Below are 27,131 nucleotides of genomic sequence, written 5' to 3'. Positions count from 1 at the left end.
GCTAACCCTAACCCTAACACCCATGGATCCCACCGAGGGAAACATGTTCTATATTGGTTGATCTGGTAGTTATGGCATCATAAGATTTGGAAGCATTTATTGGATGAAGCTTGGATGGTTGGATGTTACCATCTTAGGAGTGGACAGTAAAGCTTGAAAACACTTGGGGTTAAGGTCAGAGTTGGTCATGTAAGGTCAGAGTTGGTCATGTAAGGTCAGAGTTGGTCATGTAAGGTCAGAGTTGGTCATGTAAGGTCAGGGTTGGTCATGTAAGGTCAGAGTTGGTCATGTAAGGTCAGGGTTGGTCATGTAGGGTCAGAGTTGGTCATGTAAGGTCAGAGTTGGTCATGTAAGGTCAGGGTTGGTCATGTAAGGTCAGAGTTGGTCATGTAAGGTCAGGGTTGGTCATGTAGGGTCAGGGTTGGTCATGTAGGGTCAGGGTTGGTCATGTAAGGTCAGAGTTGGTCATGTAAGGTCAGGGTTGGTCATGTAAGGTCAGGGTTGGTCATGTAGGGTCAGGGTTGGTCATGTAGGGTCAGGGTTGGTCATGTAAGGTCAGAGTTGGTCATGTAAGGTCAGGGTTGGTCATGTAGGGTCAGGGTTGGTCATGTAAGGTCAGAGTTGGTCATGTAGGGTCAGAGTTGGTCATGTAAGGTCAGGGTTGGTCATGTAGGGTCAGAGTTGGTCATGTAGGGTCAGAGTTGGTCATGTAAGGTCAGAGTTGGTCATGTAAGGTCAGGGTTGGTCATGTAGGGTCAGAGTTGGTCATGTAAGGTCAGAGTTGGTCATGTAAGGTCAGGGTTGGTCATGTAGGGTCAGGGTTGGTCATGTAAGGTCAGAGTTGGTCATGTAGGGTCAGAGTTGGTCATGTAAGGTCAGGGTTGGTCATGTAGGGTCAGAGTTGGTCATGTAGGGTCAGAGTTGGTCATGTAAGGTCAGGGTTGGTCATGTAGGGTCAGAGTTGGTCATGTAGGGTCAGAGTTGGTCATGTAAGGTCAGAGTTGGTCATGTAAGGTCAGGGTTGGTCATGTAGGGTCAGGGTTGGTCATGTAAGGTCAGAGTTGGTCATGTAAGGTCAGGGTTGGTCATGTAGGGTCAGGGTTGGTCATGTAAGGTCAGGGTTGGTCATGTAAGGTCAGGGTTGGTCATGTAGGGTCAGGGTTGGTCATGTGGATAACTTCTTCCTCACCTGAGCAACAAAATGAAACATCAGAGCAGAAGTTCAAACAACGAACTGAAGCTGAATATCTGGAAGTAATTCCAGACTGAACTGATCCCAAATCAGTACAAACTGACTGGAGCACTTGTTATTTGGCTAGAATGAATAACTTGTCATAACTTGTTATTCATTCTAGCCCCGCCCATCTACACCTGACACACTCTGGTCTCTTAGCTTCACTCCTCTCCTTAAAGTTAAAGCTCCACCACTACTTTATCTTCCTTTAACTCATTATTTTAGATTTCTAAGTTCCTGAACTTTACCGCCTACAACAACTTCCTGCCTTTATTCGAGGTCCGAGTGTCCCATGATGTTACCATGGTAATATTGGACCTGACATGCCATGTGACTTTGCACCCTGTGATTGGCTGGATTTTGGCTCTGCAGACTGAGGTTTGGAGTCAGGTGGTCAGGCTGACAGGTGAGTCAGTCTTGGCGCAGACCAGCACATGTGACCTTGCAGCTGTTCAGGATCTTGACTGATCTCAGATCTGAAGACGTTTCAGCACCTCCTGACCTTTCAACCCGTCACCGTCAGTAATCTGGAGGACGCAGACGTCATGAGAACCGTGGATCTGATGATCCAGCAGTGCCGTCCTGAGGAGAACGAACCAGGAACTGAGATCTGTTTTATCATGAATATGTGATTTTAATTCCATTTTCAGTTGTGTGAAAACATTATATTAGGATGCTTGAAGTGGTCAGTGAATGGCTCCCAGGTGTTCTGAACATCAGGAGGTCAGAGGTCACACCCAGCTGGTTTCTCCTGTTTGAACCCTGAGAATCGAGCTGAAACCGTTTCATCACCTGGTTGACCTGCGGCTCTCGCTGTTTATTATCCACAGACCCTGATTCCTGTTAAGCTGACTGACTGACCCACAGCTCAGTACAGGAAGAGTAAAATGCTGCAGTCGACGGTAGCATAGCGCTAAAGTTGTGCTGAAGCTTTCATAAACATTCAGCTCTGATTGGCTGAGTCCTTCCTGCTAAGTCAGTTAGCTTTCCAACAGCGATGAATTCACTGCATGAGAGACCAGCATGTTCAGCTAAAGATTCCAGATCGGTGCCTCAGTTAAATTTAAAGAAACTAAGTCATTAATAATTTTATTGACAATAAATTATTGATTCTAATTATTAATAATCACACAAGCCAAACATGGTGCAATGCCTGTTTCCCAACAATAGTTTGTTCTGCAGGTTATTTGGCTGATCCCTAAGTTTGTTTCATATTTCTGTTTGTTCTTTTTTGAAAACTGAATGTCTCAGTAAAACCTGCACGGTTTATGATGTCATCGTCTGATGTTTGGGAACGCCTGCCAGGGAACCAGGGTGCGTCAGCCAGGTAGGCGAATCAGTGGAAGATAAACTCCACCAGAATCAAGTGTAGATTTTATTGAAACTAAAAGATAGAACAATAAAAATCTGACCTGCAGTAACAAATGTTTGCATATTTAAACATTTACCAACCAAATCTAAAAAGAATTTCAATGCCAAGTTCTTCAGGGCCGATGTCTCGACTCTTTCACTTCATTCTGCCTGAAATGGTTGCTGCTCATTTACACAAAGGTTCCTGCAGCAACAGCTTCACAAAGTGAACAAAGTGAAAATATTCATAAAGTCCTAAATTCAACGCAATGGGAATTTCAACAGCTGCGATGGACCACCAGAGGGCACCACTGAGCAACAGCAGGATGGACGCTGCGTTCACGTTTGTTCTGGTTTTAAAAAGAAAATCTGTTGTCTCGGTCCAGACGTCTGTCCACAGGAAGTCAGGCGAAGGCATCACCTCTGCTGATTGGACAGCCTGCTGCGGAGGGGCGGGACTTTGGACAGCACCCTGTGGGGGGGGGCTGTCATGGTTGTCACACTCTTCCTGTTTGGAGAAAGGCTTGTTGCCCTGGTGATGGCAGGTAAGGTGGGGGGCGGGGTCCCTGGAGACGTCACCGAAACCGGAGGTGGGCTGCTGGTTGCCACAGAAACAGGCTCGGCCAGCGAGGTCTGGATCTCCGCCCGGCGAGCCAACGCAGCCGTCAGCTTCTCCCGCATCTGATCGATCTGCTGCTGCAGCGCCAGCAGTTCTGCAGGAAGGGGCGGGGCCACCACCGGAAGGGGCGGAGTTGCATCAGAAAGGGGTTGGGTCATTACTGGAACGGGAGGAGTCACAGCCGGAAGGGGCGGGGCATTGGTCCGCACAGAGGAAGAGGAGGCCAGTGAAGCTGCCGGCCCCCCGTTCTCACACAGCCTTGGTGGCCTAGGCTCCGCCCTGTTACCCCTGGCCCCGCCCCCCTTTGGCTCTGAGATCGCCAGGCGCGCCAGCAGGCGCCGCGTGTTCAGGGTCTCCAGACTGAAGTGAACTCGCTTGAAGTCTCGAGCTTCTGCAGCAGCTGGAGTTTCCTTCCTGGACTCGTTGTTCCATCTGGCAGAGGCAGCGGGTGCTGAGGGCCCCGGGGGCCCCGGGGGGCCCCGCCCCGCCTGCGTCTTCTCCAGGTTACAGCTGAACAGAAACGGGTAGACTTTATGATCTTCATTTACTGATTTATAACATTTTCTGCTCAGTTCAGATAAAACTGACACAAAAACATGTAGATAAAAAACCCAACAAACTAAAACTAAATATAAACCAAAAATAAACGAAATATAAACTTCAACCAAATGAGAAAGTCAAAAAGATAAAGTTAGTCATTAGTACAAAAGAACAAAATATTAATATCAGTTCCATAAATGTGTTTTTTTCCTAAGCAGGCTTAAAAATATTAGAAAAAGTTTATTATGGTTTTATTCTGGGCCATCAGAGCCAGAACCTTTTCTCCCTCTCGGCCCGCTGCCTCTTCACGTCGTCGTACGTCAGGTTCAGCGCTCGGTGGATCTTCTGCAAGAAACAAATCAGGAACTCAGTTCAGGAACATGAAGTTCTTCTCTAATGTGACGTCATGACTCACCTGGGACGTGTGCAGCCAATACTTCAGGTTCTGCCGGCGGCGGATGTGTGGAAGGACGAGTCGGTAAAACCCGTGTTCACCTGCGAGGGTCAGCAGAGCTCCGCCCACTCCCACGCACAGCAACACGAAGAGTCCAGAGAAGTGGCTGATGCCCATCTGCAGAGTCTGACACAGACAGCAGTTCCCCAGTCAGCCTGCAGGGGGCAGCGTCAAGTTGATAGCCCCTAACCCTAACCACGCAGTAGGACACTGAACGCACCACGCAGTAGGACACTGAACGCACCACGCAGTAGGACACTGAACGCACCACGCAGTAGGACACTGAACGCACCACGCAGTAGGACACTGAACGCACCACGCAGTAGGACACTGAACGCACCACGCAGTAGGACACTGAACGCACCACGCAGTAGGACACTGAACGCACCACGCAGTAGGACACTGAACGCACCACGCAGTAGGACACTGAACGCACCACGCAGTAGGACACTGAACGCACCACGCAGTAGGACACTGAACGCACCACGCAGTAGGACACTGAACGCACCACGCAGTAGGACACTGAACGCACCACGCAGTAGGACACTGAACGCACCACGCAGTAGGACACTGAACGCACCACGCAGTAGGACACTGAACGCACCATGCAGTAGGACACTGAACGCACCACGCAGTAGGACACTGAACGCACCATGCAGGAGTGTCAACAGACATGTTGATCCCACACAGGTAAACAAAATGTTTTATATTTCCCTATTAGCTGTCTCCATGACAACGGCTACCCTTCCTTAAAGACAGACTTTATTCATGCTCTTGTTATTGACCGTCAGGGAAATTGGAGTTCAGTCTCCCTCACATACGGTGGCCCTGAGGGTCAAACCACTTCAATATTAACGAATTACAAATTCAAAAACAACGACATTAACGAAGCGGAAAGGGCGTGTCCCAGTGAGACACCTGGGAGGTCGCTGATTGGACAACACGGCGAGTGTCGCCGCCATCTTGAAAGTGGAGGAAACGTGCTGCGTGGACGAGTTTCAGCGGCTTTGCAGCACAAAGTGGAGCCACTGGCTTTACCTGTAGGGAGAATTAAAGGTAATAAATAATGAGGTCAATTTAGGAGCAGAATGTCTTGACTTTGTGGCCACTTCTGCACAAACATTTTCTTTCTAACTAAATTACAGTTGACTGCTCTGATTATTGTCTTAACCAAGCTAACGTTTTATATTGTGTAGTTTTTCCAGTGAGAAACCTGTAACAGGTGTGGTTATTGTTGCCATGGTTACCGAGAAGCTGGCAGTTTGAGGTCAAACATGGCGACCTTAAGGGTCGTCAGGTTTCTGTCAGATGTTTCTAGTTTATTAAAATGATTAGTTTGATATAACAGAGTGAAAGTCCATTAATCCAGAGAGCAGCGCGGAGACCGAACCGAACCGAACCGGGGATTGGGTCCGGACGGGTCCATGGAGATCAGAGCTGGTTCTGGTTTCACTCAGACTCTGATTCCCAGCTCATCTCTACGTCAACTCCACCATGTCAACGCCCCATATGGTGGAGATTTGTTGTTTTCCTGAATGTGAATGAATCAGGGGCGTGTTTTCTATTGTTCTCTGTTTTCTATTGTTTTCTATCGTTTTTTATCGTTCTATATTGTTTTCTATTGTTTTCTATTGTTTTTTATCGTTTTCTATTGTTCTCTATTGTTTTCTATTGTTTTTATTGTTTTGAATTGTTTTTTATTGTTCTCTATTGTTTTCTATCGTTTTCTATCGTTCTCTATTGTTTTCTATTGTTTTTTATTGTTCTCTATTGTTTTCTATTGTTTTTATTGTTCTCTATTGTTTTCTATCGTTCTCTGTTTTCTATTGTTTTCCATTGTTTTCTATCGTTTTCTATTGTTTTCTATCATTCTCTATCGTTTTCTATTGTTTTTTATTGTTCTCTATTGTTTTCTATCGTTTTCTATTGTTCTATCATTCTCTATTGTTTTCTATTGTTTTTTATTGTTCTCTATTGTTTTCTATCGTTTTCTATCGTTCTCTATTGTTCTCTATTGTTTTCCATTGTTTTCTATCGTTTTCTATTGTTTTCTATTGTTCTCTATTGTTTTCTATTGTTCTCTATTGTTTTGTATTGTTCTCTATTGTTTTCTATTGTTCTCTATTGTTTTCTATTGTTCTCTGTTTTCTATTGTTTTCTATCGTTTTTTATCGTTCTATATTGTTTTCTATTGTTTTCTATTGTTTTTTATTGTTCTCTATTGTTTTCTATCGTTTTCTATTGTTCTCTATTGTTTTCTATTGTTTTTTATTGTTCTCTATTGTTTTCTATTGTTTTTTTATTGTTCTCTATTGTTTTCTATCGTTTTCTATTGTTTTCTATCGTTTTCTATTGTTCTCTATTGTTTTCCATTGTTTTCTATCGTTTTCTATTGTTTTCTATTGTTTTCTATTGTTTTTTATTGTTTTTTATTGTTTTTTATTGTTTTCTATTGTTTTCTATTGTTTTCTATTGTTCTCTATTGTTTTCTATTGTTTTTTATTGTTCTCTATTGTTTTCTATCATTTTCTATTGTTCTCTATTGTTTTCTATCGTTCTCTATCGTTTTCTATCGTTCTCTATTGTTTTCTATTGTTTTCTATTGTTTTCTATCGTTTTCTATTGTTCTCTATTGTTTTCCATTGTTTTCTATCGTTTTCTATTGTTTTCTATCATTCTCTATTGTTTTCTATTGTTTTTTATTGTTCTCTATTGTTTTCTATCGTTTTCTATCGTTCTCTATTGTTCTCTATTGTTTTCCATTGTTTTCTATCGTTTTCTATTGTTTTCTATTGTTCTCTATTGTTTTATATAGTTTTTTATTGTTCACTATTGTTTTATTGTTCTCTATTGTTTTCTATTGTTCTCTATTGTTTTCTATTGTTTTCTATTGTTTTCTATTGTTCTCTATTGTTTTCTATTGTTTTCTATCGTTTTCTATTGTTCTCTATTGTTTTTTATTGTTCTCTATTGTTCTCTATTGTTTTCTATTGTTCTCTATTGTTTTTTATTGTTCTCTATTGTTTTCTATTGTTCTCTATTGTTTTTTATTGTTCTCTATTGTTTTCTATTGTTTTTTATTGTTTTTTATTGTTTTCTATTGTTTTCTATTGTTTTCTATCGTTTTCTATTGTTTTCTATCGTTTTCTATTGTTTTCTATCGTTTTCTATTGTTTTTTATTGTTTTCTATTGTTTTCTATTGTTTTCTATTGTTCTCTATTGTTTTTTATTGTTCTCTATTGTTTTCTATTGTTTTTTATTGTTTTCTATTGTTTTCTATTGTTTTTTATTGTTCTCTATTGTTTTCTATTGTTCTCTATTGTTTTCTATCGTTTTCTATTGTTTTCTATCGTTTTCTATTGTTCTCTATTGTTTTTTATTGTTCTCTATTGTTTTCTATTGTTCTCTATATTTTTTTATTGTTCTCTATTGTTTTCTATTGTTCTATTGTTTTCCATTGTTTCTATCGTTTTCTATCATTCTCTATTGTTTTCTATTGTTTTTTATTGTTCTCTATTGTTTTCTATTGTTCTCTATTGTTTTCTATTGTTTTCTATCGTTTTCTATTGTTTTCTATTGTTCTCTATTGTTTTCTATTGTTCTCTATTGTTTTTTATTGTTCTCTATTGTTTTCTATTGTTTTCTATTGTTTTTTATTGTTCTCTATTGTTTTCTATCGTTTTCTATCGTTTTCTATTGTTTTCTATTGTTTTTTATTGTTTTCTATTGTTTTCTATTGTTTTTTATTGTTTTCTATTGTTTTCTATTGTTCTCTATTGTTTTCTATTTGTTCTCTATTGTTTTTTATTGTTCACTATTGTTTTCTATTGTTCTCTATTGTTTTTTTTTGTTCACTATTGTTTTCTATTGTTCTCTATTGTTTTTTATTGTTCTCTATTGTTTTCTATTGTTTTCTATCGTTTTCTATTGTTCTCTATTGTTTTCCATTGTTTTCTATCGTTTTCTATTGTTTTCTATCGTTTTCTATTGTTTTTTATTGTTTTCTATTGTTTTCTATTGTTTTCTATTGTTCTCTATTGTTTTTTATTGTTCTCTATTGTTTTCTATTGTTCTCTATTGTTTTCTATCGTTTTCCATTGTTTTCTATCGTTTTCTATTGTTCTCTATTGTTTTTTATTGTTCTCTATTGTTTTCTATTGTTCTCTATTGTTTTCTATTGTTCTCTATTGTTTTCTATTGTTCTCTATTGTTTTCTATTGTTTTCTATCGTTTTCTATCGTTCTCTATTGTTTTCTATTGTTTTTTATTGTTCTCTATTGTTTTCTATCGTTTTCTATTGTTTTCTATTGTTTTCTATTGTTTTCTATTGTTTTCTATTGTTTTCTATTGTTTTTTATTGTTCACTATTGTTTTCTATTGTTCTCTATTGTTTTTTATTGTTCTATTGTTTTCTATTGTTTTCTATCGTTTTCTATTGTTCTCTATTGTTTTCTATTGTTTTCTATCGTTTTCTATTGTTTTCTATTGTTTTGTATTGTTTTCTATTGTTCTCTATTGTTTTCTATTGTTCTCTATTGTTTTTTATTGTTCTCTATTGTTTTCTATTGTTCTCTATTGTTTTTATTGTTCTCTATTGTTTTCTATTGTTCTCTATTGTTTTTTATTGTTCTCTATTGTTTTCTATTGTTTTCTATCGTTTTCTATTGTTTTCTATTGTTTTTTATTGTTCTCTATTGTTTTCTATTGTTTTTATTGTTTTGTATTGTTTTCTATTGTTCTCTATTGTTTTTATTGTTCTCTATTGTTCTCTATTGTTTTTTATAGTTCTCTATTGTTTTCTATTGTTCTCTATTGTTTTCTATCGTTTTCCATTGTTTTCTATCGTTTTCTATTGTTCTCTATTGTTTTTTATTGTTCTCTATTGTTTTCTATTGTTCTCTATTGTTTTCTATTGTTTTTATTGTTCTCTATTGTTTTCTATTGTTCTCTATTGTTTTTTATTGTTTTCTATTGTTTTTTATTGTTCTCTATTGTTTTCTATTGTTTTTATTGTTTTGTATTGTTTTCTATTGTTCTCTATTGTTTTCTATTGTTTTTATTGTTCTCTATTGTTTTTTATAGTTCTCTATTGTTTTCTATTGTTCTCTATTGTTTTCTATTGTTTTCTATCGTTTTCTATTGTTCTCTATTGTTTTTTATTGTTCTCTATTGTTTTCTATTGTTCTCTATTGTTTTCTATTGTTCTCTATTGTTTTCTATTGTTTTTATTGTTCTCTATTGTTTTTTATAGTTCTCTATTGTTTTTATTGTTCTCTATTGTTTTCTATTGTTCTCTATTGTTTTCTATTGTTCTCTATTGTTTTCTATTGTTTTGTATTGTTTTCTATTGTTTTCTATTGTTTTCTATTGTTTTTTATTGTTCTCTATTGTATTCTATTGTATTCTATTGTTTTCTATCGTTTTCTATTGTCAGGTCTTTGTTATCATTAGCTTTAGCCTGTGGCTAACCAGATGTCTCAGGAGGCCCAGTCACTGAACTGGTCCCAGTTCGACCAGCAGACTGAACCCCTGCCTGTCTCTGTGTTTCCATTATAATAGAAATAACTTTGCAATGTACTGCACACTTTGTGCATTTTAGGATGTAAAGAAATTAAAAATAATTTGATCACTGCTGTCTATGGCACAGTTAACATATTACACTGTAATAAATATTTTTAAAGTGAAAGTATGTAGTTAAAGTTTGATTAACTACTATTGTCTTTACAATAAAATGCCTAAAAATTTTAATGTTACGTTTCTTTGTTCATATCTTGAAATAGCAAATGCACATTGAATTATGGAATTGTGTTAATGTTCATGAATACATCACTGTAGATGTGTGAGTGTGTGTGTGTGTGTGTGTGTGTTCAGCAATAAAAATGATTTATCAGAATCTGCTATATCAATTAATAGTTATTGTGCCACAAAACAAATAATCACATCTAAAAGTTCAAAATGTCTTTAGTGTGTTTTGTTTTTTTTCTTTAATATATATGACAGTGTGTGAGCGAATGTGTCAGTGACATTCATTAACTTAAAATACTTTGCAGATCGGCACTTTACAAAGTTCTCTCCATTTATTTGTATTAGCTTGCTGGCAGATTAGCCACTTTCAATATGGCGGACGCTATAACGTGTAAAAAACAACGGGTCGACTCGCTCAAGCAATAACTTCCGGTTCCAAAGTCGTCCAATCAGCGATCTCTCAGGTCTCACACTGGGACACACCCTTTCCGTTTTGTGAATTGCTGTCGTGTTTCGTTGATGTCGTTGTTTTTGAATTTGTAATTGTGCTTCATTAATGTTGAAGTGGTTTGACCCTCAGGGCCACCGTACTCACAGCACCAACACATCAAATACTGAATACAATTTTTAAAATCCTTTTTAACATTAACATCTGCTCTACAGAAATCAATAAATTCACGTTATAAATAAACATTTACTACTACAGTAGTTGAAACCATAAACAGACATGTCATCTAGACACTGGGATCTGCTGGGTTCTGCTGGGATCTGCTGGGTTCTGCTGGGATCTGCTGGGTTCTGCTAGGATCTGCTGGGTTCTGCTGGGATCTGCTGGGTTCTGCTAGGATCTGCTGGGTTCTGCTAGGATCTGCTGGGTTCTGCTGGGATCTGCTGGGATCTGTTGGGTTCTGCTAGGCTCTGCTGGGTTCTGCTGGGTTCTGTTGGGTTCTGCTGGGTTCTGCTGGGTTCTGCTGGGTTCTGCTAGGTTCTGCTGGGTTCTGCTGGGATCTGCTGGGATCTGTTGGGTTCTGCTGGGATCTGCTCAGACTGACCTCGGTCACGGCGAACACTCGGTTCCCACAGGGAACCACCTTGTACCACTTGTCGTGCAGCAGGTCCATGTAGCCGTCGGACTTGTACCTGCTGATGAACTCGGACAGGTTGGAGCTCAGCGGAGAGTTCTGGGGGAGACCGATGCCGTAACCTGTTGGAGAGACGGAAACGTTTCTTTCCGTGGTTATTTTGAGACTTTTAATGAACTAATTCTAGAACTTGAATTGAAGAACAGATTCTTCACTTCTTTTTATCGGTTTATTTGAGGTTGAAAATGAATGTGAAGACAAAGATAAAACTCCATATAATAATGAACAAAAAAACTGTGCGGATGTGAGTTCTGGACCGCGTGTGGACAGCTCCCGTCCTCCAGTGTCCTTTGCCTCTGCTTCAACACAAGTCCAAAAGTCTGTCCATCAGCAGGACAACCTGCCTGGACACCGAAGAGGACATGCAGTCATTTGATTGAGGCATTATGGACAAGGGACACACCCAGAAGACACAGGATCGCCTCCCACAGAGACAGGACCAGGAAACTGAGACACTGACCTTCGATGGCGAAGGGTTTCCCAACCGTTGCCAGTTTACAGTCGGCATCAATGGAAACTTCGTAGTCCAGCAGGGCCTTGTCCATGATGAAGGCGTCGAGCTGAGGAGGATCTGTCCTTTAGGACAGAGCGACACGATTAGTCCAGGTTACCATGGAGGCTGATCAGTAGACAAAGGACGTTCCACCTCATGTACCACAGAACTTCTGGGATACATCACTGTAGGTGTGTGTGTGTGTGTGTGTGTGTGTGTGTGTGTGTGTGTGTGTGTGTGTGTGTGTGTGTGTGTGTGTGTGTGTGTGTGTGTGTGTGTGTGTGAGACTTTGCACTCTTACTTTAGGGTGGCGACTCCTTCAGGCGTTGTCGGTTCGTTGAAGCGCCGCATGTACTCGTGCATTTCTGGAAAGCTCTTCTTCATGTAATCTTCAGCGCTGCTCTCTCTCACCGTCCCAAAGCGGAAGCCCTGTGAGGGATGGTGCAGCTGGACACACCAACGAAGAAGAAATGAAAAAAAATCTGTTGACTTTGAATCAACCTTTGGGAATTTTGAGTTACATAACAGACCAGGGGAGGAAAAACATTAAGAAAGAATCAGAACCAGAGTACCCGGAAAGAACCCATACATCCACAGGGAGAACATGCAGACAGACCGAAGCGCTGATTCTAACCCCTGACCTTCTGACCTGCAGCAAACATACAGGTTAGATGTTCTCAGGTCGCCCCTCATCTCTGTCATTTCATTACAATACAGTTTCATTCATAACTTCACTTAGAGGAAGAAACAAATTTATGTGTAATAACTTTAGAAAATATGCTTTTATTTATTTTTATTATAATGTTTGAAATTCCACCAAATCCTGATTAATTCTGAAGAATCTTATTTTCCTATTACATTTTAAGAATTGTATTAGTTTACTTATTCTGATAAGCACCAGTATCTGTACTGTAAGAGAGCATCTTATGACATCAGTACTGTACTACCTTCAGTTGGCGCTAGGCTGCCTGAGAAGAGGGGAATTCAGACTCCTGTGAATGGAAGAGCTGCATGTTAAAGGACATTTTTATTTCTTTTTGTCCAGGCCTCTGCCAGTAACCTGCATTAAAGAACAACCAGCAACTCCTGTGGTCCGACCCTTCTTCAATTGAACACAACGCAGAACATATCAAGGTTAACCAGTTGTATAAGACTCCCAGAAAAGAACTCTGTTAGTATACACCGGTTACACATGGATCGTCATGTTTCTAATTTTGACATTATTCCTAAGGAATGCTGCGTTCCCATCATGAGTCACTACTTCTCTAAGAGTCAGTTGAACCAGTTTCTGTTTCTACCAAAGTCTGATGAAGACAGAAATTGTCCAAATGTTGATCGGAGTCCCTTTCAAAAGGAAAACCAAGCACTATGGCGCAGACCTCAAGCTGCTGTGGGAAGGTTGAGGAGACAGAAAAGCTTCAGCCTCTGTACATTAAAAGATAAAAGCTCATCTCACACAGACGGACGTCCAATTAAAGCCCTGTGAGCTCCCAGCAGCGCCGGCTGCACAAACACCCAGCAGTGTGTTTCATGCTTCAGTCAGCTGCTGAATTAAAAAGTCAGTAGAGCAGAGCAGATGATCCACAGAGCAAACTGAATCTGCTGTTGTTCCACTGAACAGATAAGTCTGAAGATCTGATTGAAATGATCACATCAGCTTCCTGATCAAACACTGACTGGTAATCAGCCCAGTCCAGCCTCTTCTGCTGGTTCTGATTCTGCCCTGCAGCTTTCCTCTGGTCCAGACCCACTGCAGCATGAAGCTGCTCTCTCACCTTGGCATCGTGGATCCCAGAGACCTCCTCAAAGGTCTTCTCTCCCACCATGACGGCCGCCAGGTTGGCGGTGTAGCTGGACAGCACCAGTAGGCAGAAGATGGCCCACAGGTTCATCAGGAAGCGGCCGGTCCAGCACTTTGGTGTTTTGGACGACACCGTTCGCCCAAACAGGATGGCGTAGCACAGATTCAGAGCCGAGGAGTAGGAGAACACCCTGACCCTGTTGCGACCGTGAGGCGTCATCCCAAACGGACTCTTCCACTCGTACAGGGTGAGGAAGAGCGCGGTGATGTGGAGCGCCAGGAAGATGCCCACCCACATGGACCAGTGCAGGGGCCACATGAAGGCTCCTATAGGGGCCGCTGTGTCCTTGCTCCGCACCAGGATGCCCAGGCTTGTGGAGAAGAAGGGCGAGGTGAAGTCGATGACACGGCTGCGGGCGGAGTTGATGCTGAAGGAGGTGACGGCCATGTCGGCCAGGCCGCTCAGCAGGTCGCCCACCAGCCCCGTCCAGCGCCCGCCCTTCCTCGCTCCATACTTTCCGTCTCCGACGATGTAGAGGTCGAAGTGGAAGCCCAGGTCCTCAGCCAGCTTCTCCAGCAGGTCGATGCAGTAACCATAGCAACACTTCCTGTACTCCAGAGGCAGCGAGCTCCCGTTCCCGGCCGCCATCTCTCGGAAGTAGCGCTCCAGAGTCTCTGAGCTGTTGGTGCCGGCGTCCAGGCAGAACTGGCCGGCGGGGCAGCTGCTGTCATCGTCCACGTCCCGCGTGAACACAAAGGGATGCTCCACCAGGGTCACCACCCGGACTCGCGTCCCCGCCACAGGCGTCCCGGGCCTCCAGCGGCCCCCGCTCCGTCCACCCGACCCCTCGGCCCGGCGCCGGGGTTTGGGCTCCTTCCACACCTCCTGGTCCTCCACCTGTAACTGGCCATCCTCCCAGCTGCCCACTGTCACCCAGGCCGGCTGGCCCAGCGCGTCCCGCCGCAGGCTCCAGATGTGGAACCTATGCGAGGTCAGAACCAGAGAGCGGTTCTGGTCAACGCCAACCAGACCCGTTAGTCCAGAGAAGGAGGTGTTGGCCAGGAACCTGCAGGAGAAAAACAGCTGAGAAATCCTGCAAACTCAGACCAGCAGCAAGGAAAGACTAGCCACCACCGCTTCCTTTAAAAAGCAGATTAAAGCAGTTTGTCAGCATATCAGGACCTGTTATTAATTATATTATTAATGCTGCTGGACCCCTCGGGGTAACACACTCTGCAGAACACTCTGAACTCTACTTCCTGACATTTTGTCGGCATCAACGGTCATTAAGGATCTGAGGCCCAAGAAATAAAAATGATTAGCTTTTGTTGATGGAACAAATCCATCAACAGCCCAAGTATTTCCTGTTAGCTTTTAAAGCTAACAGTCCATCCTATGCTAAGCAAACGATGTTAGCCTAGCAGTAATCTGTGGAGCACCAACAGAGCATCTGTGTCTTAAGTCTTATTTTTCATTTGGTTCATGAAGCCTGACATGAAAGGGATCCATAACTAGTTATAAAGATATTTATTTTAGATGGAAAACCAACACAGTAATAACACTGCGGGTTATTTAGTTTTTATAAATTTGAATAAAATGTTTTCACAGGAATGTCGCCATGTTGTTCACGCTGCAATGCATTCTGGGTAAATGACTGGCTCCTTCAGTGGTGAATAACATTATTCAGGCTTTTTAATTTGGACCGGAGCCTTGAAACCGATCAGAACCAGAAATAACAGGTGATGATGAGGAGGAGGAGCAACAGAGGAGAGGAAGAGCTGCCTTCAGCTTCATAATGAAACAATGAATGATACTCACTTCCGGTCCCTGCCGGTCCGGTACCTGGTTCTGGAGCTCTGAGTCCGGTTCGGCAACGGCTGTTACTGGTTGTGGTTTCACATTGAGTACCGGTGGTATTAGCTCCGTTAGCATTTCCAATAATAATAGCTCTGTTAGCATTTCCAGTAATATTAGCTCCGTTAGCATTTCCAATAATAGCTTCGTTAGCATTTCCAATAATAGCTTCGTTAGCATTTCCAATAATAGCTCCGTTAGCATTTCCAGTAATAATAGCTCCGTTAGCATTTCCAGTAATAATAGCTCCGTTAGCATTTCCAATAATAATAGCTCTGTTAGCATACCCGGTGGTAATAGTTCCGTTAGCATTTCCAGTAATAATAGCTCTGTTAGCATTTCCAGTAATAATAGCTCCGTTAGCATTTCCAATAATAGCTCCGTTAGCATTTCCAATAATAGCTTCGTTAGCATTTCCAATAATAGCTCCGTTAGCATTTCCAGTAATAATAGCTCCGTTAGCATTTCCAGTAATAATAGCTCCGTCAGCATTTCCAATAATAATAGCTCCGTTAGCATTTCCAGTAATAATAGCTCCATCAGCATTTCCAATAATAATAGCTCTGTTAGCATTTCCAATAATAATAGCTCTATTAGCATACCCGGTGGTAATAGTTCCCTTAGCATTTCCAGTAATAATAGCTCTGTTAGCATACCCGGTGGTACTAGCTCCGTTAGCATTTCCAATAATAGCTCCGTTAGCATTTCCAATAATAGCTCCGTTAGCATTTCCAGTAATAATAGCTCCGTTAGCATTTCCAGTAATAATAGCTCCGTTAGCATTTCCAGTAATAATAGCTCCGTTAGCATTTCCAGTAATAATAGCTCCGTTAGCATCACCCGGTGGTAATAGCTCCGTTAGCATTTCCAATAATAATAGCTCCATTAGAATTTTCAGTAATGATAGCTCAGTTAGCATACCCGGTGGTAATACTTCCGTTAGCATTTCCAGTAATAATAGCTCCGTTAGCATTTCCAGTAATAATAGCTCCGTTAGCATTTCCAGTAATAATAGCGCCGTTAGCATTTCCAGTAATAATAGCTCCGTTAGCATTTCCAGTAATAATAGCGCCGTTAGCATTTCCAGTAATAATAGCGCCGTTAGCATTTCCAGTAATAATAGCTCCGTTAGCATTTCCAGTAATAATAGCTCTGTTAGCATTTCCAGTAATAATAGCTCCGTTAGCATTTCCAGTAATAATAGCTCTGTTAGCATTTCCAATAATAATAGCGCCATTAGAATTTTCAGTAATAATAGCTCCATTAGCATTTCCAGTAATAATAGCTCCGTTAGCATACCCGGTGGTAATAGCTCTGTTAGCATTTCCAGTAATAATAGCTCCGTTAGCATTTCCTGTAGCAATTGTTCCGTTAGCATTTCCAGCAGTGACAGCTCCGTTGGCGCTGCTTGTCTTTTTCTCCCAGTGTCTTTCGCTCTGTGTCCGGTTCGGCATCAGCTGTGCTGTGTAGGGTTCGGTGTTGTGGTACCACCGACCGGGACTTCGATGGGTCCGGTCGGGTCGGTGACTTCAGTACCTGGCAGCATAGCTCCTGTTAGCATCTCAAAGAGTGTCCAGCTCTCAGCGTGGCATTTATTGTTAGCTCGCTGAGGTAATGATCACCTGTTAAGCTAGGTGGCTCAAAGTTTGTGAAGAAATGTCCAGGTCCAGATTAGGGTTGTGCTCCTCTCTCACATGTGGAAAATTATCCATATCCGCCTCAATTTTTATTTATTTATTTATCTATTTATTTTTATCATAACCGATAGTGAGACAGTGTGGCATTATCTATAATTATTATCGATAATATTATTATTATCTACAATGACATCAGTCAAACTCAAAATGATGAACAACCACTGGGCTGAAACTGGAGACTCCAGCACAGAACGGGCTGGAAATGCTACTTTTCAACCCATGGGTGAAAAGTATAACCAAATATGTACGCCAAAAAAGATAAAGAAAGAAATAAGTTTTTTAAGTAATCAGAAACAGCAATTTTTTTAGGGTAATAGGAAAATTACAATATATCTGGGCCAAAATGTTCCACTAGTCCTGGATCCTTTCAAATTTAGCAACTAATTTACTGATTCCAGCTTTTTAGATTATTGTGAAACAATAATAAAAAATTAAAAAAAGCAAACGTTCTGCAGATGTTCTGCACTGGCACTTTCTATAAACGATTACATTTTTTATGAGTAAAAATCCTTGTTTACATTTTATGGGATAAAAAAACATTTTTTTGTGAAATTTTTTATTTTTTTAATGAAAACATAAAAAAATTAATTGATAGATGAACAAATAAAAAAGTTTGGATGATGCATTTACAGAGAAACCGGACCTGTTAGGAAACCCAGCCGGGTCCATCTGCACTAACCCTGACCTCTGACCCTTGACGGACGGTGTCTCACCTGGACAGGTACCGCCCTGCTGTTGGTGCCTCTGATGCGTCATGGCAGCTCACCGTGTTCTGGACCAGAGCCAGGTCTGGTCTCACCACAGTTGCGGCGGCGATGGCTCTGGTGATCAGCTGCAGGGCGTCTCTGATGTAGAAGTCGAGCGGCTTCCGGTCCACCTCTCCGTAGGCCAGCAGGCCGAGCGGCAGGCCCAAGGTGTGCAGCACGTCGGGACTGAGTGGCTGGCCCAGAACCCAGTGGACCAGAGGAAGAGTCAGCCCGAGGTCCTGGGCGCTACGCAGCACCGCCGCCACGCACTCGGGGTCTGCTCCGAACAGCAGCACCGCCGCAGGTGGGGGCCGGTTCCGTCTGAAATGTCGGGACAGGAAGTCGTGGATCTGAGTGTCGTCATGGGCCGACTGGGTCAGGTTCAGCAGCGCCTGCAGGTGCCAGGTGACCGCACCCGATCTGTCCCACGGACCAGAGGTCTGTGAGTCCAGGAAGCGCAGGAGGCCACCCGCCTCCTCCCAGCCTCGGCACAGAACCACCGTCCCCTCCCTCCAACCGGACCGCCGCAGAACCGCCAGCAGCAGATCAGACAGGACAGATTCTGGAACCCCTGTCACCATCTGCAGGTGGAACCGGTTCTGTGGAGACCAGAAGCAGCAGGAGAACAAAGTTAGAACTTGACGGACCTCATTGGATCTGGAAACGGGTCAGTAAAATGTTTATATTCACCAAATTGATTCAGATGTTCTGTTGAGATCTGGACTGACACTGAGACCCAAACTGGGCAGATTAATCTGAGAACACAGTGGAACCAAAACCATTCAAAGTTCCACCAACTAATAAAGATGGCAGCACCTTGTGATGTCATTGAGTCACCTGGTTCCTGCTGACTCCACACCTAAGCTGCAGGTGAGTCGTCTGCAACAACCAGAACCAGCAGTACTAACAAGTTTCCTAACAAGTTCTTCACCAACCAAGTGAGTTTGCAGATTTTGCAGCCAGGAGCTCTGGAGAAGGAGGAACCTCAGCACGGATCTAGGATCTGACCTTTCCTGACCCCAAACATTGTGATTGACACGGAGCTGAGTTGAGAATGGGGCTGATGAAGGAATGACCAGCAGCCAGGTGTCAGCTCTGACACCAAAAGACTGGACCAAGCAATGTTCTGGTGAAACTTCAGCAGAACTCGGAGGAACTCTTTTCCTCCAAGTGGCCCAGACTGTTGAACTCAGTGATGACTGAAGAGTCTGGAGGCGAGGCGTTGAGGTAGAGATCAGGATGTAGAAAATGTGTGCTGTCATATTTTATGCACAAGTTGGGATGTACAAAAATGAATGTGGCATGAAAGTTATAAACATACACAAACTTTCTACCTGCTGTGAAATAGATTTTCTGTCAGCAGAAACAAAGTACAGACGTTCACCTGAATACACCAGAATCATACTCCATCCGGATCAGAACTCTGGGATACTTTTGGTTCTGCAGTATTTCAAGAAAGGCTGACATGTGGTCTGTGATCCCAATAGAACCGCAGACGATGGCAGAGCCTTGATCTCCACGGCCTTCATTAGCCTTCATGATAATATGAGGAATCATATTATCATATGTTGACCAGAAAGTTCCTGATGTCTGACCCAGAGCACCAGAACCAAACCCAGAAGAACAGCACAGAACTTTGGCTTAGAATGAATGAAGGCTCTTACAGGACACTGTTTGGTTTGGTTCTGTTTCATGGATCCAGCCGAGTAGTAGTAGGTTCTGACAGAACCCTGTCCTGACGGTACCCGGTTCTGACGGAACCCGGTTCTGACGGAACCCGGTTCTGATCACAAGAACCTTTAAAGGCTCATGGTTCCGACACAACCTGACAGAACCTAGAATCAATAGCTGCACATTCTTACCAAAGCCCGACCTGAACTCCACCAGGACCGGTTCTGACCCATTATGTGACATAAGAAACATCACACAGAACTATTAGCTGGTGACATAGGACAGATCTTCCATCACGTTCTGACAGATGAATGTCAAAATGTTCCTCCTCTTCTTCTTTCACACATTTTTTCTTTGACCTGAATAAACTCAGCGTTCACAGAAGCTGATCACACTGTCTTTGTGATGTCACTTCCTGTCTGTGTCTTTTGGACTTTGACTAAAAACCAACCCGATTGGTCCAGGATTCCATCCCAGATGTAACTCAGTGTTTTGTCTGACTAATACCAGAACCGTTCACAGTCTGACCCACATTCAACCCAAACACTTCAGAACCATTAAAACACCAGACCCGTTTGGAAATCCTCCAGGAAACTGAGACTACAGACATATAGATGTTGGACCTACAGATGTTGGACCTAAAGATGTTGGACCTACAGATGTTGGACCTACATATGTTGGACCTAAAGATGTTGGACCTACAGATGTTGGACCTACAGATGTTGGACCTATAGATGTTGGACCTACAGATGTTGGACCTACATATGTTGGACCTACAGATGTTGGACCTATAGATGTTGGACCTACAGATGTTGGACCTACAGATGTTGGACCTAAAGATGTTGGACCTACAGATGTTGGACCTATAGAAATGTTGGACCTACAGATGTTGGACCTATAGATGTTGGACCTAAAGATGTTGGACCTACAGATGTTGGACCTATAGATGTTGGACCTATAGATGTTGGACTTACAGATGTTGGACCTACAGATGTTGGACTTACAGATGTTGGACCTACAGATGTTGGACCTACAGATGTTGGACCTATAGATGTTGGACCTACAGATGTTGGATCTACAGATGTTGGACCTACAGATGTTGGACTTACAGATGTTGGACCTACAGATGTTAGACCTATAGATGTTGGACCTACAGATGTTGGATCTACAGATGTTGGACCTACAGATGTTGGATCTACAGATGTTGGACTGATAGATGTTGGATCTACAGATGTTGGACCTACAGATGTTGGACCTACAGATGTTGGACCTATAGATGTTGGACCTACAGATGTTGGACCTATAGAAATGTTGGACCAACAGATGTTGGACCTATAGATGTTGGACCTACAGATGTTGGACCTAAAGATGTTGGACCTACAGATGTTGGACCTATAGATGTTGGACCTATAGATGTTGGACTTACAGATGTTGGACCTATAGATGTTGGACTTACAGATGTTGGACCTACAGATGTTGGACCTACAGATGTTGGACCTATAGATGTTGGACCTACAGATGTTGGACCTACAGATGTTGGACCTACAGATGTTAGACCTATAGATGTTGGACCTACAGATGTTGGATCTACAGGTGTTGGACCTACAGATGTTGGACCTATAGATGTTGGACCTACAGATGTTGGATCTACAGGTGTTGGACCTACAGATGTTGGACCTAAAGATGTTGGACCTACAGATGTTGGACCTATAGAAATGTTGGACCTACAGATGTTGGACCTATAGATGTTGGACCTACAGATGTTGGACCTAAAGATGTTGGACCTATAGATGTTGGACCTACAGATGTTGGATCTACAGATGTTGGACCTACAGATGTTGGACCTACAGATGTTGGACCTATAGATGTTGGACTTACAGATGTTGGACCTACAGATGTTAGACCTATAGATGTTGGACCTACAGATGTTGGATCTACAGATGTTGGACCTACAGATGTTGGACCTAAAGATGTTGGACCTACAGATGTTGGACCTATAGATGTTGGACCTACAGATGTTGGACCTAAAGATGTTGGACCTACAGATGTTGGACCTATAGATGTTGGACTTACAGATGTTGGACCTATAGATGTTGGACTTACAGATGTTGGACCTACAGATGTTGGATCTACAGATGTTGGACCTATAGATGTTGGACTTACAGATGTTGGACCTACAGATGTTAGACCTATAGATGTTGGACCTACAGATGTTGGATCTACAGATGTTGGACCTACAGAGGTTGGATCTACAGATGTTGGACCTATAGATGTTGGATCTACAGATGTTGGACCTACAGATGTGACCTACAGATGTTGGACCTATAGATGTTGGACTACAGATGTTGGACCTATAGAAATGTTGGACCTACAGATGTTGGACCTATAGATGTTGGACCTACAGATGTTGGACTAAAGATGTTGGACCTACAGATGTTGGACCTATAGATGTTGGACCTATAGATGTTGGACTTACAGATGTTGGACTATAGATGTTGGACTTACAGATGTTGGACCTACAGATGTTGGACCTACAGATGTTGGACCTATAGATGTTGGACCTACAGATGTTGGACCTACAGATGTTGGATCTACAGATGTTGGACCTATAGATGTTGGACTTACAGATGTTGGACCTACAGATGTTAGACCTATAGATGTTGGACCTACAGATGTTGGATCTACAGATGTTGGACCTACAGATGTTTGGACCTAAAGATGTTGGACCTACAGATGTTGGACCTATAGATGTTGGACCTACAGATGTTGGACCTAAAGATGTTGGACCTAAAGATGTTGGACCTACATATGTTGGATCTACAGATGTTGGACCTACAGATGTTGGACCTACAGATGTTGGACCTATAGATGTTGGACTTACAGATGTTGGACCTACAGATGTTAGACCTATAGATGTTGGACCTACAGATGTTGGATCTACAGATGTTGGACCTACAGATGTTGGACCTAAAGATGTTGGACCTACAGATGTTGGACCTATAGAAATGTTGGACCTACAGATGTTGGACCTATAGATGTTGGACCTACAGATGTTGGACCTATAGATGTTGGACCTACAGATGTTGGACCTATAGATGTTGGACTTACAGATGTTGGACCTATAGATGTTGGACTTACAGATGTTGGATCTACAGATGTTGGACCTACAGATGTTGGATCTACAGATGTTGGACCTATAGATGTTGGATCTACAGATGTTGGGCCTACAGATGTTGGACCTACAGATGTTGGACCTATAGATGTTGGACCTACAGATGTTGGACCTATAGAAATGTTGGACCTACAGATGTTGCACCTATAGATGTTGGACCTACAGATGTTGGACTAAAGATGTTGGACCTACAGATGTTGGACCTATAGATGTTGGACCTATAGATGTTGGACTTACAGATGTTGGACCTATAGATGTTGGACTTACAGATGTTGGACCTACAGATGTTGGACCTACAGATGTTGGACCTAAAGATGTTCTACCTACACAGATGTTGAACCTATAGATGTTGGACCTACAGATGTTGGATCTACAGATGTTGGACCTACAGATGTTGGACTTACAGATGTTGGACCTACAGATGTTAGACCTATAGATGTTGGACCTACAGATGTTGGATCTACAGATGTTGGACCTACAGATGTTGGACCTAAAGATGTTGGACCTACAGATGTTGGACCTATAGAAATGTTGGACCTACAGATGTTGGACCTATAGATGTTGGACCTACAGATGTTGGACCTAAAGATGTTGGACCTACAGATGTTGGACCTATAGATGTTGGACCTATAGATGTTGGACTTACAGATGTTGGACCTATAGATGTTGGACTTACAGATGTTGGATCTACAGATGTTGGACCTACAGATGTTGGATCTACAGATGTTGGACCTATAGATTTGGACTTACAGTTGGACCTACAGATGTGTAGACCTATAGATGTTGGACCTACAGATGTTGGATCTACAGATGTTGGACCTACAGATGTTGGATCTACAGATGTTGGACCTATAGATGTTGGATCTACAGATGTTGGACCTACAGATGTTGGACCTACAGATGTTGGACCTATAGATGTTGGACCTACAGATGTTGGACCTATAGAAATGTTGGACCTACAGATGTTGGACCTATAGATGTTGGACCTACAGATGTTGGACTAAAGATGTTGGACCTACAGATGTTGGACCTATAGATGTTGGACCTACAGATGTTGGACCTATAGAAATGTTGGACCTACAGATGTTGCACCTATAGATGTTGGACCTACAGATGTTGGACTAAAGATGTTGGACCTACAGATGTTGGACCTATAGATGTGGACCTATAGATGTTGGACTTACAGATGTTGGACCTATAGATGTTGGACTTACAGATGTTGGACCTACAGATGTTGGACCTACAGATGTTGGACCTACAGATGTTGGACCTATAGATGTTGGACCTACAGATGTTGGACCTACAGATGTTGGATCTACAGATGTTGGACCTATAGATGTTGGACTTACAGATGTTGGACCTACAGATGTTAGACCTATAGATGTTGGACCTACAGATGTTGGATCTACAGATGTTGGACCTACAGATGTTGGACCTACAGATGTTGGACCTATAGATGTTGGACTATAGAAATGTTGGACCTACAGATGTTGGACCTATATATGTTGGACCTACAGATGTTGGACCTATAGATGTTGGACCTATAGATGTTGGACTTACAGATGTTGGACCTATAGATGTTGGACTTACAGATGTTGGACCTACAGATGTTAGACCTATAGATGTTGGACATACAGATGTTGGATCTACAGATGTTGGACCTACAGATGTTGGACCTAAAGATGTTGGACCTACAAATGTTGGACCTATAGAAATGTTGGACCTACAGATGTTGGACCTATAGATGTTGGACCTAAAGATGTTGGACCTACAGATGTTGGACCTATAGATGTTGGACCTATAGATGTTGGACTTACAGATGTTGGACCTATAGATGTTGGACTTACAGATGTTGGACCTACAGATGTTAGACCTACAGATGTTGGACCTATAGATGTTGGACCTACAGATGTTGGATCTACAGATGTTGGACCTACAGATGTTGGACCTACAGATGTTGGATCTACAGATGTTGGACCTATAGATGTTGGACTTACAGATGTTGGAGCTACAGATGTTGGACCTATAGATGTTGGACCTACAGATGTTGGATCTACAGATGTTGGACCTACAGATGTTGGACCTAAAGATGTTGGACCTACAGATGTTGGACCTATAGAAATGTTTGACCTACAGATGTTGGACCTATAGATGTTGGACCTACAGATGTTGGACCTACAGATGTTGGACCTATAGATGTTGGACCTACAGATGTTGGACCTATAGATGTTGGACTTACAGATGTTGGACCTATAGATGTTGGACCTATAGATGTTGGACCTACAGATGTTGGACCTACAGATGTTGGACCTATAGATGTTGGACCTATAGATGTTGGACCTACAGATGTTGGATCTACAGATGTTGGATCTACAGATGTTGGACCTATAGATGTTGGACCTATAGATGTTGGACCTACAGATGTTGGACCTACAGATGTTGGACCTATAGATGTTGGACCTACAGATGTTGGACCTACAGATGTTGGACCTATAGATGTTGGACCTATAGATGTTGGACCTACAGATGTTGGACCTACAGATGTTGGACCTATAGATGTTGGACTTACAGATGTTGGACCTATAGATGTTGGATCTACAGATGTTGGATCTACAGATGTTGGACCTATAGATGTTGGACCTATAGATGTTGGACCTACAGATGTTGGACCTACAGATGTTGGACCTATAGATGTTGGACCTACAGATGTTGGACCTACAGATGTTGGACCTACAGATGTTGGACCTATAGATGTTGGACTTACAGATGTTGGACCTATAGATGTTGGACCTACAGATGTTGGACCTATAGATGTTGGACCTACAGATGTTGGACCTATAGATGTTGGACCTATAGATGTTGGACCTACAGATGTTGGACCTACAGATGTTGGACTATAGATGTTGGACTTACAGATGTTGGACCTACAGATGTTGGACCTACAGATGTTGGACCTATAGATGTTGGACCTACAGATGTTGGACCTACAGATGTTGTACTATAGATGTTGGACTTACAGATGTTGGACCTACAGATGTTGGACCTACAGATGTTGGACCTATAGATGTTGGACCTACAGATGTTGGACTACAGATGTTGGACCTATAGATGTTGGACCTATAGATGTTGGACCTACAGATGTTGGACCTACAGATGTTGGACCTATAGATGTTGGACTTACAGATGTTGGACCTACAGATGTTGGACCTACAGATGTTGGACCTACAGATGTTGGACCTACAGATGTTGGACCTACAGATGTTGGACCTATAGATGTTGGACCTACAGATGTTGGACCTATAGATGTTGGACTTACAGATGTTGGACCTATAGATGTTGGACCTATAGATGTTGGACCTATAGATGTTGGACCTATAGATGTTGGACTTACAGATGTTGGACCTATAGATGTTGGACCTATAGATGTTGGACCTACAGATGTTGGATCTACAGATGTTGGATCTACAGATGTTGGACCTATAGATATAGATAATACAAAGGTATTCATCCTTTTTTGTTCCAATCGATGTTGAATCAACAGAAAGTTTGTTCTTAGAAACAAATATTCAGCTAACAGTTCTGAGTGACTGAAGGCATCATTGTAGCTCCGTACAGATAGAGATGATGAGGAAACATCATCAACCTGAAGAACCAATCACCTCCCTCTATCCAGCTGAAGCTGTGAGCCAATCGGGATGGAGAACAGATGGTGTTCTCCAAAGGCAGAGCGGTCCGGTTCCACTTCTGATGAAGTAATCTGAGGTCAGAGGGTCTCCTCACCATCCCAGTAGTATTTTTGCTCTAACAGAACCTAGACTGACCGGGTCGCTCCAGAACATTTTCCCATGAGAAACTTGGTGAAGCAAAGTTATAAAATTACTTGAAAGTTTTGAAGTTTTTCTTGATTCTAAACCTGAACCACAAATAAGATGTTTCTCAGGCTGTGTTTGTTGGACTTTCTTCTTCCTCCTCCTTTTCCAGGGACAGACAGTGTGTGTTCTGTCCCCAGTGGAACATGAAGTGTGTGTTCTGTCCCCAGTGGAACATGAAGTGTGTGTTCTGTCCCCAGTGGAACATGAAGTGTGTGTTCTGTCCCCAGTGGAACATGAAGTGTGTGTTCTGTCCCCAGTGGAACATGAAGTGTGTGTTCTGTCCCCAGTGGAACATGAAGTGTGTGTTCTGTCCCCAGTGGAACATGAAGTGTGTGTTCTGTCCCCAGTGGAACATGAAGTGTGTGTTCTGTCCCCAGTGGAACATGAAGTGTGTGTTCTGTCCCCAGTGGAACATGAAGTGTGTGTTCTGTCCCCAGTGGAACATGAAGTGTGTGTTCTGTCAGATGTTCGTCTCCTGGTCTTTGGTTCCAGGGTTTTATTTTTGTCTCATTTTCTTCTGCTGATGTCAAAAAGTTGAAATGTTTTTGAAACTGTTCAGTTTAGTCACTTAAAGTTCTGAATCCATCACAAATTATAAAACATGTTTTGCGTAGCGTCAAAGGTGAAATAGAAAGAAATTTATAAAATAATTTTGAATATATTTGAAAATGTCTTTTAATCCATTATCCATAGCAACGTGTCAAAGTATGAATATATGGGAATGACTGATTTCATCTCT

At 42.2% G+C, this 27,131-nt stretch overlaps 1 protein-coding gene across 1 annotated transcript in view; it reads right to left on the bottom strand.

Annotated features, from left to right (window-relative positions):
* Positions 1–2,515: 2,515 nt before the first annotated feature.
* Positions 2,516–27,131, bottom strand: part of grin3bb (glutamate receptor, ionotropic, N-methyl-D-aspartate 3Bb) — a 30,522-nt gene continuing 5,906 nt past the window's right edge. Inside the window, exons 2-9 of the mRNA XM_055051792.1 lie at positions 17,645–18,276; positions 13,354–14,446; positions 11,880–12,025; positions 11,546–11,661; positions 10,996–11,147; positions 4,159–4,323; positions 4,021–4,088; positions 2,516–3,713 (exon numbers count right to left, since the gene is read on the bottom strand). Of these exons, the coding sequence (XP_054907767.1) occupies positions 3,002–3,713; positions 4,021–4,088; positions 4,159–4,323; positions 10,996–11,147; positions 11,546–11,661; positions 11,880–12,025; positions 13,354–14,446; positions 17,645–18,276 (3,084 nt within the window). The 3' untranslated portion in view covers positions 2,516–3,001. The remainder of the gene's footprint in view (positions 3,714–4,020; positions 4,089–4,158; positions 4,324–10,995; positions 11,148–11,545; positions 11,662–11,879; positions 12,026–13,353; positions 14,447–17,644; positions 18,277–27,131) is intronic.

Source organism: Poeciliopsis prolifica, unplaced genomic scaffold (genome assembly GCF_027474105.1).
Source record: "Poeciliopsis prolifica strain line A6 unplaced genomic scaffold, Auburn_PproV2 SCAFFOLD002, whole genome shotgun sequence".
NCBI lineage: Eukaryota > Metazoa > Chordata > Actinopteri > Cyprinodontiformes > Poeciliidae > Poeciliopsis > Poeciliopsis prolifica.
Note: the sequence above shows the minus strand (reverse complement) of the source record. Positions and strands in the feature narration are given on the sequence as shown.